Genomic DNA, 10,821 nt, shown 5'->3' with positions numbered 1-10,821 from the left:
TATTTATTTTTTTTGAGACGGAGTTTTGCTCTGTCGCCAGACTGGAGTGTAGTGGCACGATCTTGGCTCCCTGCAACCTCCGCCTCCTGGGTTCAAGCAATTCTCCTGCCTCAGCCTCCTGATTTATATTTATATTAGATTAAATTGATCTTTATCTGAAGTAGCCCCTATTGCAGATTTCACTACTGAAAGTCACTACCGACATTCAAAAACTAACACAATTAGGAGTATTGCAAAATTTTGCCTTCAGTTCTACTTCCAGTAACCTGGCATTTAGCTTCCTTATGCTTTTTCCTAAATAGCACCTGGTTTGCCCCTTCAACAATTTACCCTGGGTCCCCTTTACTTAATGGAATTCTATCTTCATTATGAAGTAATTCTGCTAAATGCTTTTAATAACTACCATTTATTAGTGCAAAATTTATAGATGAAGAAACCAAAGGTAAGAGTTTAAATAACTTGCTCAAATTCATATTAAAAGCAAGGTTTGCACTGAGAGTTGTCTGGTCCTAAAGCTACCTTGTGTCTTATAGGTGGCAGCTGGTTTGCAGACAGAACTGAATATAGAGTTATTTGCCATGGCTGTTGGAGAGGATGGGGCCAGGGGATCAGCACACATCTCTCACAATATCGAGATTATGACTGAGCATGAGGTTCTGTTCCTACCTGTGGAAGCAAATATCCTTTAATGTTCAACTTGAGTAATCATATATAGTGCAGAAATTACACGAGTGAGGAAAACATGGAAGTCAAAATGCATCTCTACTTTATTAATTCTATCTTCAAAATCAGAGTTAAATTTATTAAGACAAAGGGTATCTTCATCCATCTTTGAAAGCACCTAGCCAAATCTAAAAAAATACCTGACACACAGTATATGTGCAGTAACTTCAAGCTGAAAAAATGTAAATGTTATTGGCTATCTATGGAATATCAGACAGAATAACAAAATGGCAAGTCTGTATCACAAAAAATTGTAATTTTATAGAAGGATAGGAGATACCTTCTTATTGTAAAGGTTGGGTATTCACTGAATTATGCATGCATTCCTCCATATCAGTGTCTCCAGCCACACAGATATTAGACATATATCAAGTACCTATTACCTCCAAGGTACTGTATGAAATAGTTTATCATACATAAAAATGGATAAATGGACCCTGTCTTAAAAGGCATTATATAATCTAGTAGCAGAAATAAAGTCTTCACATTTTATTTCTGTTTTGTACTTTCTCCAGTGGCATGAACTGTGTGCTGCTTGTGTTATAGTTCTATATTTATTTGATATTTGAGCTGGATCTTATAGAATGTGAAAACTTGATTGACAGGAACTTTAAGTACAAAGAATGAACAAACCATGGCAACAGGAAAGCTCCAGGTGTTTGGGATGATTGGCAGGGAGTTCAACTTGCCAAGAGCTTGAGTATTAGGAATATAGTGGGAAAGTAGGTTGGAGTCAAGTTATGAAAGATCTTAAATCCTTGGCTTGGATTTTATTATTTAAGCAGCAGTGAACCACTGCAGATTCCTGACTCTGTGGGTGATATGATCAGCATATCCTTATTAAGATGAATCCAGTGTTATTGTGCAGGACATGTTGAAGGGGAACAACTGGATGTGTAAAAGAACCATTAGAAGTCTACCTGAATGGGCCATGTGTAAGCACAAGAACTGTGGGAATGGGGGAACAGTCAACATAAAAGAGGGATATGAATGAAAGACATGGTGGGGGAAGGAAACTGCAAAATCTGAGGTAGAAGTCATTGATGGATGGAAGAAAGAGGACATAGAGTTCAACTTCAAAGTTTTGGGCTGAGGTAATGAATCATGGATATGTAATATTAGATCTCAACTGAGAAGTCAGAATTGGAGATATAATAATTTTAAGCATTGTTTACACAGAGGTGATGGCTGAACGTATGGGCAAAGAGCAGAAATCTGGAGTCGGTTTAGGGAACAGGAGGAAGAGGAGCCAGTGGAGACAGAAGCAGCAATTAGAAAATGATGAAATACTTCAGAAGCCTTAGGAAGAATTTCAAGGAAAACATGGACACAATTGACAGACACTATTGAAATGTCAAAGAAAACTCAGATTTAAAGTGTTAAATTTGGTGGGAACAAAAACTAAATTGCAAAAGGTAGAGAATGACTGTATTAAGAAAACAGAAACCTTAGTTATGGATATTCTTTCAAGAAAATTTATTAAAGGAAAGAGCAAGAAAACATGGTACCTCAAGGATGCAACAGAATATAGGAAGGATTTTCAGTTTAGTGTAGACCTATGTGTTTGTAGGTTGAAGAGAATGGAGCAGAAGAGGTATATTAAAAATATGAATGCGTAGAAGTAATTGAAACTGCAATATCCAAAACAGGGCAAAAGAATAATAATAATAAAAAAAAAAACAGAGCTGAAGGGTTAGTCTTGGCAAGGGAGAAGCTGAAGATAGCTAAGGATTCAGACATTCTGAGGTGAAGGAGAAAGTTCAAGGACCTTGTGTCAGATAGCACTGATGTCAATAAATGAAGTGTAGTTCATTCGTTCATTTATGCTTTCAAAGATGCAGAAACCCCTGCCTTTATGTAGCTCACATTCCAGTGGGAGGATAGACAATACACAAAGTAAGTAAACCATAAACAATGATGGCAGTAAGTACAATGGAGCAAAATATAAAGTAGGAAAGGAAAGTCCTCCCTGGGAAAGTCTCCCTTCCTCTCACCTTCCTTCCCTTCCTTTTTCCTTTCCTTTTTTTGAGTAGTGATGACAGGGTTTTTCCATTGTGATAGAAGGAAACTAGCCAAGGAACTAGTTTCTTCCTCTGGGAACTAAATCAAGTGCCCTTACCCTCTCCACACAGGTTATTAGGTGCAAATACCTGAATCACTGCTGCTGATCATAGCAATGAAATCATTTGTATTTATAATAAATTTTCTATTTCCCTGCTTACAGATTAGAGAGAAACTGTCAGACACAGATAAAGGGCAAAAAATCTTATCAGATCTTTTATCTACATTGGACATTACTTCCAATGTCAACAACGATAATTCATAGCCCATTTCCCAAGATTTGTCATTTTCCCCACCAAAAAAAAAAACCCACAAAATCTGATGTAGATATGGTTTGGGGCTTGACCATGCTGATGACTCCTTATAGAAAGCCAGTCGCAGTTAGGAGAGAAATGTACATCAGGGAGAACAGAAGACATTCTAGACATTGGCATATCCATCCTCTAACCCCCAAGCCTGAGCACGTAGAATTTGCATTGGATAGACGGGTACCTAAAGTTGAACTAATGTTGCTAGAGTTATTTCGGTTTATATATGCAAATCACTTGGTCATGAAAAGCACAGCCCTTAACAAGTATTTTACCAGTTTTAACAAGCATCAATTATGATAAGCGACCAAAAGACTTTCCCCAGGGAAAAGAAAATCCAATGGTCCAGAGAACTTCTGCAATTCATTCCTCCACACTTGGAGTCTTCATGTCTCGTAAAGTTTCTCCACATTAGGTACAGTAAGTAGTAAATGGGAATTTGATTGTCAAGCATTCAAATTTGAGGTATTAGATCCCAGGTTTCTTCCCCTCTCCTTATAGTCAGAAACCCATAAGCCACCTATCCTGAATGAATGAAAATATTTGTTTAAATAACCATACTAGTTACTCCTTTATATATATTATAAAATCTAATCCTCATGCTATCTAGAAGACAGCTTTTCCCACTTTATAAATAAGAAAACAGGGGTTCAGATAGTTTGCTTACTTCTTAAGTGGAAGAAGTAAAAATCTAAACTACTTCAATGTGATTCTAAAGTCCATTCTTTTAAGCAGTGATTTCATTGTTCAGATAAAGTTGATCTTACTCTCTAAAAAGTAGCAGCACAGACACAAACACCAAGGTGCCCTTGAACTTGAGAATTTACAATTAAACCAGTGTTTTTCAAACTTTTTAGACTCAAGACTCCTTTTATTGTCTTAAAAATGATTGATGATCCCAAAGAGCTTTTGTTTATGTGAGTGATATCAATATTTACCAAGTAAGAAAACTGGGAAAATTTTAAAAATTTAAAAATAATAAACCCAGTTTATTCATATAAATGACATTTTTAATGAAAAATAACTTTTCGAAAACAAACATGTAGTAAAGGTAGTATTGTTTTCTATTTTTGCAAATCTCTTTAATGTCTGACTTAGTAGAACATAACTGGATTCTCACATCTGCTCTGTATTCAAACTGTTGTCATTCACACATCATATACCCTCTGGAAAACTCAGCTGTATGCCTAAGTGAGAATAAGAGAAAAAGGCAAATAACATATTGTGTTAATTTCCTTGGGGTGCCGTAACAAAGTACCACAAACCAGGTGGCTTAAAGAAACAGATATTTATTCTTTCACAGTTTAGAGGGAGAGAAGTCCAAAATCAAGGTGTCAGCAGGATTGGTTCCTTCTGGAGGAATAATCTGTTCTACGCATCTCTCCTCATTTCTGGTGGTTGCCAGGAATCCCTGGCATTCCTTGGCTTGTAGTGGCATCACTCCAACATCTACCTCTGTCTTCACAGGGCAGTCTTCCTCGTGTATTTCTCTGTGTGCCTCTCTCATTGGATTTAGGGGCTACCCTAATCCTGAATGACCTAATCTTAACTTGATTACATCTGTAAAGACTCTATTTACAAATAAGGTCACTCACAGGTTCTACTAGACATGAATTTTGGAGGGCCAAACCCAGTACAGCCTGCCCTCTGGTCCCTCAAAATTCATGTTCACCCCAGGTGCAAAATGCAGTCCTCCGTCCCGATATTCCCCAAAGACTTAATCCATTCCTGCATTAACTCTAAAGTCTCATCTAAAGATCACCAACTCAAAAAGTCTCAAAGCTCATCATCTAAATGAGGTATGGGTGAGGCTCTGAGCATGAACTGTCCTGGCCTCCTTTCCATCTATAGACCTATGAAACTGAAAAACAAGTTACCAGCTTCCAGAATACAATGGTGGGACCACCACAGGATACGAATTCCCATGCCAAAAGGGAGAAGACGGAAGAAATAAAGGAGTCACTGGTCTACAGCAACTTTGCAACCCAGAAGAGCAAATTCCATTAGATTCCAAGGACTGAGAATCGGTGGCACCATCTGCCCTGTATGCCCATGGAGGCTCCACCAATCCCAGCCTCTAGGCCCTCAAAGACTCCACTGGCCCCACCCTCTGAGCCCTCAGCTTTGGCCCTTTGCAACAGTCCTACCCTCTGGGCAGCCCGTTTCCTGCTTACAGAATTCCAGAAATCTGACAGCCTTTCTTCATTTTGTACTCTCTCTCTCTCTCTTTCAGTCCAAGCTGTCAGTGTTTCTGCTGATACAACATTCTCATCCTCCCTAATCTAACCTCATCTTAACTAACTACATTTGTAAAGACTCTATTTCCAAATAAGGTCACATTCACAGAATCCAGGTGGACATGAATTTTCAGGGAACAGTAATCAACCCCAAACATATATCTTAATATTGTAGTTTTGGACTACACTCTGGGAACCACTAAATTAGGACATAGTTTATTTCAGTTCTCGGCAGCGACTTTCAGAAGTTAGCCCAAACTGAGAAGTGTACAGTCTGCATCTCTAGCTAGACAATTCTGAAAACTATGGAATAGCTCTCAAAGATTCATAATTCCTGTTGGCACCAATCTATCAAAAGTAATTCATGAATCTACCTAATAGATGAAATGTCTTAAATAATCTCTTTATGCCTCTTTGTGCATATTATTGCAGACTTAATGAGATTAAATAGATGCAGTAACAGTAGTAACTTTAAGCACTTCACAATAACTGTGTGGGTAGGTGCTATTCTACCCATTTTATAAATAAGGAAAAGGTTAGGTAATTTGCTCTATAGAAGCTGTATTAGTTATGTGTTGCTATATCGTAAACCACCCCAAAACAGTGGCTTAAAACAATAAACATTTATGATCTCATAGCTTGAGTCAGGAATCAGGCACAGCTCAGTGGGGTCTTCTGGCTCAACTGGGGATGAATCTGCTTTCAAGCTCACTCAAGCAGCAGTCAGCAGGATTCGGTTTCTTGCAGGCTGTTAGACTGCGGGCCATGGCTCCTCACTGGCTATTGTCTGGAGACTGCCACTCGGTTCCTCACCATGTAGGCCTCGCTTTAGGGAATCTCACAACATGGCAGCTTGGTTCATCAGAACAAGCAAGCAAGCATGAAGAGCCAGAGTGTGAACAAGGTAGAATTCAGTGCTTTATAACGTAATCTTGGAAGAGACAGCCCATTACATTTGCTGTATTCTGTTCACTAGAAGCCAGTCACTAGGTCCGACCCCATACTCAAGGGGAAGGGATACACAAGGGCAACACTGTGAGGCCCTATATAAGAGTTGGGCTCAGTGACTGTTACACAATGTGTACTATGTTCTAAAAACATACCACGGCTGCTTGGATCCCAAAAACCTCAGAAATAAAGAGAAAGGACTTGAATATATGGTGATACTACCTTTAAGAACCTTAGCCCCATCTCAAACTTAGGATCCTAAATTATGAGGAATGGGGGTGGATTGCAGATGGTACCTGTAAGCCCATGTGGTTTCTTCATTAAGCTTCTGCTCACAGCCTCCTTCTCTTTCTGAAGACTAACCTGGCCTGAAAAGGCTGCATTGAGCAGGCTCATCATTTACAGTTGATAAGTGAATAGAGTCCTATATATAGTCCTGTACCTACCAACAGATACCATTGCTTTCCTGGGCACTGTCCTAGATCTGTGCTAGAGATTTGCTAGATTTCTTTAGAATGAGATATGATTTATGACATTTGCCATTGAGAAACAATTTAATGCCAAATATACAAAGCACCTAGCTTCCAGCCAGTGAATTTCAAAATTGTTAAGCATATTTCTCTAAGTGGATGGATATATACATTCAAAAAAATAAGCCTAAATGTTTTACTCCCAATAAACAATTCAAGAGCCTTTTTTTTTTTTAAATGGAGTCTCGCTCTCTGGAGACTGGAGTGCCATGACACAATCTCAGCTCACTGCAATCTCAAAAGGCTTTTCTTTATGGTACTACAGAATTTCTACAGGTAACTCACTTCACAATATGCAAGAGATATTAGTCATTAAATAGTTTTTATATTAAGGATTATATACAGCCAATGGCTAAGGCAATGAATACTGACTTAATGACTAGAAATGTGCTTGGCCTAAAATTTACTTTATAATGCACCTGTTGACCTTAAACTTTTAGGGTTAAAGAGTTTCAAGTATTTTGACCAAAAGTTGTAACTTAGCTAGGTTCTGTACATGTCACTTTATCATAAAAGTTCCCCTTCTCTTTGATTTGCATAACACTTAGCAGACAGAAACATCTTTACATTCCCTAGCACTATCAGGCTTTTGAATTATGAATGGTGGCAAAGCTATGGGAAAACAGCAACTTTTAACATAAGAGGAATTATTAATGATGTATACATCTAGAATGCCCTCCTGGAACTTGTTTTGGTTTGGAAACCATCAAAAATGTTACTAGAAAGTGACATTTATGTTCTGATGAGCAACTCTAAGAAGAACATTGATTCAACCTCTGTTCTCATAAAAATTAAATTATTTTTCAAGAATTAACTCACTACACTCTGGGAACCACTAAATTAGGACATAGTTTATTTCAGTTCTCGGCAGCAACTTTCAGAAGTTAGCCCAAACTGAGAAGTGTACAGTCTGCATCTCTAGCTAGACAATTCTGAAAACTATGGAATAGCTCTCAAAGATTCATAATTCCTGTTGGCACCAATCTATCAAAAGTAATTCATGAATCTACCTAATAGATGAAATGTCTTAAATAATGTCTTTATGCCTCTTTGTGCATATTATTGCAGACTTAATGAGATATTAGATGCAGTAACAGTAGTAACTTTAAGCACTTCACAATAACTGTGTGGGTAGGTGCTATTCTACCCATTTTATAAATAAGGAAAAGGTTAGGTAATTTGCTCTATAGAAGCTGTATTAGTTATATGTTGCTATATCATAAACCACCCCAAAACAGTGGCTTAAAACAATAAACATTTATGATCTCATAGCTTGAGTCAGGAATCAGGCACAGCTCAGTGGGGTCTTCTGGCTCAACTGGGGATGAATCTGCTTTCAAGCTCACTCAAGCAGCAGTCAGCAGGATTCGGTTTCTTGCAGGCTGTTAGACTGCGGGCCATGGCTCCTCACTGGCTATTGTCTGGAGACTGCCACTCGGTTCCTCACCATGTAGGCCTCGCTTTAGGGAATCTCACAACATGGCAGCTTGGTTCATCAGAACAAGCAAGCAAGCATGAAGAGCCAGAGTGTGAACACGGTAGAATTCAGTGCTTTATAACGTAATCTTGGAAGAGACAGCCCATTACATTTGCTGTATTCTGTTCACTAGAAGCCAGTCACTAGGTCCGACCCCATACTCAAGGGGAAGGGATACACAAGGGCAACACTGTGAGGCCCTATATAAGAGTTGGGCTCAGTGACTGTTACACAATGTGTACTATGTTCTAAAAACATACCACGGCTGCTTGGATCCCAAAAACCTCAGAAATAAAGAGAAAGGACTTGAATATATGGTGATACTACCTTTAAGAACCTTAGCCCCATCTCAAACTTAGGATCCTAAATTATGAGGAATGGGGGTGGATTGCAGATGGTACCTGTAAGCCCATGTGGTTTCTTCATTAAGCTTCTGCTCACAGCCTCCTTCTCTTTCTGAAGACTAACCTGGCCTGAAAAGGCTGCATTGAGCAGGCTCATCATTTACAGTTGATAAGTGAATAGAGTCCTATATATAGTCCTGTACCTACCAACAGATACCATTGCTTTCCTGGGCACTGTCCTAGATCTGTGCTAGAGATTTGCTAGATTTCTTTAGAATGAGATATGATTTATGACATTTGCCATTGAGAAACAATTTAATGCCAAATATACAAAGCACCTAGCTTCCAGCCAGTGAATTTCAAAATTGTTAAGCATATTTCTCTAAGTGGATGGATATATACATTCAAAAAAATAAGCCTAAATGTTTTACTCCCAATAAACAATTCAAGAGCCTTTTTTTTTTTTAAATGGAGTCTCGCTCTCTGGAGACTGGAGTGCCATGACACAATCTCAGCTCACTGCAATCTCAAAAGGCTTTTCTTTATGGTACTACAGAATTTCTACAGGTAACTCACTTCACAATATGCAAGAGATATTAGTCATTAAATAGTTTTTATATTAAGGATTATATACAGCCAATGGCTAAGGCAATGAATACTGACTTAATGACTAGAAATGTGCTTGGCCTAAAATTTACTTTATAATGCACCTGTTGACCTTAAACTTTTAGGGTTAAAGAGTTTCAAGTATTTTGACCAAAAGTTGTAACTTAGCTAGGTTCTGTACATGTCACTTTATCATAAAAGTTCCCCTTCTCTTTGATTTGCATAACACTTAGCAGACAGAAACATCTTTACATTCCCTAGCACTATCAGGCTTTTGAATTATGAATGGTGGCAAAGCTATGGGAAAACAGCAACTTTTAACATAAGAGGAATTATTAATGATGTATACATCTAGAATGCCCTCCTGGAACTTGTTTTGGTTTGGAAACCATCAAAAATGTTACTAGAAAGTGACATTTATGTTCTGATGAGCAACTCTAAGAACAACATTGATTCAACCTCTGTTCTCATAAAAATTAAATATTTTTCAAGAATTAACTCCTCTCCCTGGTGGCAGAAATAGCTGCCTAAACAACACTGACTCCTTGGAAAGCACCTAGAACACATTATCCTGCCTGCCTATTCTCTTGCCTTTCATAGTTACGCCTTCAGAAACTCTATGCCAAAATTCACTTATTTATTCTGCCCGACAAATAACACCACTGCATTCCTTACTTCCCTTCAGTGACTGTGTTATGTTCAAGAACATTAAGACTTGTGGTTTGGGACACAAATCGCCAAGCCACAAGAACTGCAGCTCTGAGCCTGAAAAGAAAATGGTGGCCCCACAACACAGTAACTTGGCTGAAACGACCAAATTCACAGACAGATAGAAACCATTGTTTTAAGTCTTTGGGATTAATAACAACAAACAGGATAAAAAGCAAAACTGTCTGAAGAAGATACAGAACATCTAAACAGGCCTATAACAAGGAGTATGATTTAGTCATTTATAAACTTCCCCAAAAGAAAAGCCCAGACCCACAGGTATCTGTTAATATCTTTTCCTAGAACATTCCTACTTCCCCAAATCCTTAACATTAAGATATACAGTAGACAATTCATTGAAAAACATGGGTTTGAACCACATGGCTCCACTTTTGTACAGATTTCTTTTACTATTATTATTTTGGAGATGGAGTCTCACTGTGTTGCCCAGGCTGGAGTAATGGTGGCACAGTCTTGGCTAACTGCAATCTCCGCCTGCTGGGTTCAAGCAATTCTCCTGCCTCAGCCTCCTGAGTAGCTGGGATTACAAGTGCCTGCCAACACGCCCGGCTAGTTTTTTGTATTTTTAGTAGAGATGGGGTTTCACCATGTTGGCCAGGCTGGTCTTTAACTCCTGACCACATGATCCGCCCACCTCCCAAAGTGCTGGGATTACAGGTGTGAGCCACTGCACCCAGCCCAGATTTTTTTCAATAAATATATTGGAAAAATTTTTGGAGATTTGAAACAATGAGAAAAGTTTCAGATGAAAAAAATTAGGAAAAAAGCAGTTATATCATGAATGCATAAAATATATGTAGATACTAGAATATTTTATCATTTACTGCCATAAAATACAGGCAAATCTATTATTTTATC

General features: G+C 38.3%; 1 protein-coding gene across 1 annotated transcript in view; it reads left to right on the top strand.

Annotated features, from left to right (window-relative positions):
* Positions 1-10,821, top strand: part of SPAG17 (sperm associated antigen 17) — a 242,530-nt gene that overhangs the window by 224,473 nt on the left and 7,236 nt on the right. Inside the window, exon 48 of the mRNA XM_012000865.1 lies at positions 3,368-3,507. Coding sequence (XP_011856255.1) covers positions 3,368-3,507 — 140 coding nt within the window. The remainder of the gene's footprint in view (positions 1-3,367; positions 3,508-10,821) is intronic.

This window comes from Mandrillus leucophaeus, unplaced genomic scaffold, assembly GCF_000951045.1.
Source record: "Mandrillus leucophaeus isolate KB7577 unplaced genomic scaffold, Mleu.le_1.0 Scaffold64, whole genome shotgun sequence".
Taxonomy (NCBI): Eukaryota; Metazoa; Chordata; class Mammalia; order Primates; family Cercopithecidae; genus Mandrillus; species Mandrillus leucophaeus.
The sequence above is the reverse complement of the archived record's forward strand: the minus strand, read 5'-3'. Positions and strand labels throughout refer to the sequence as shown.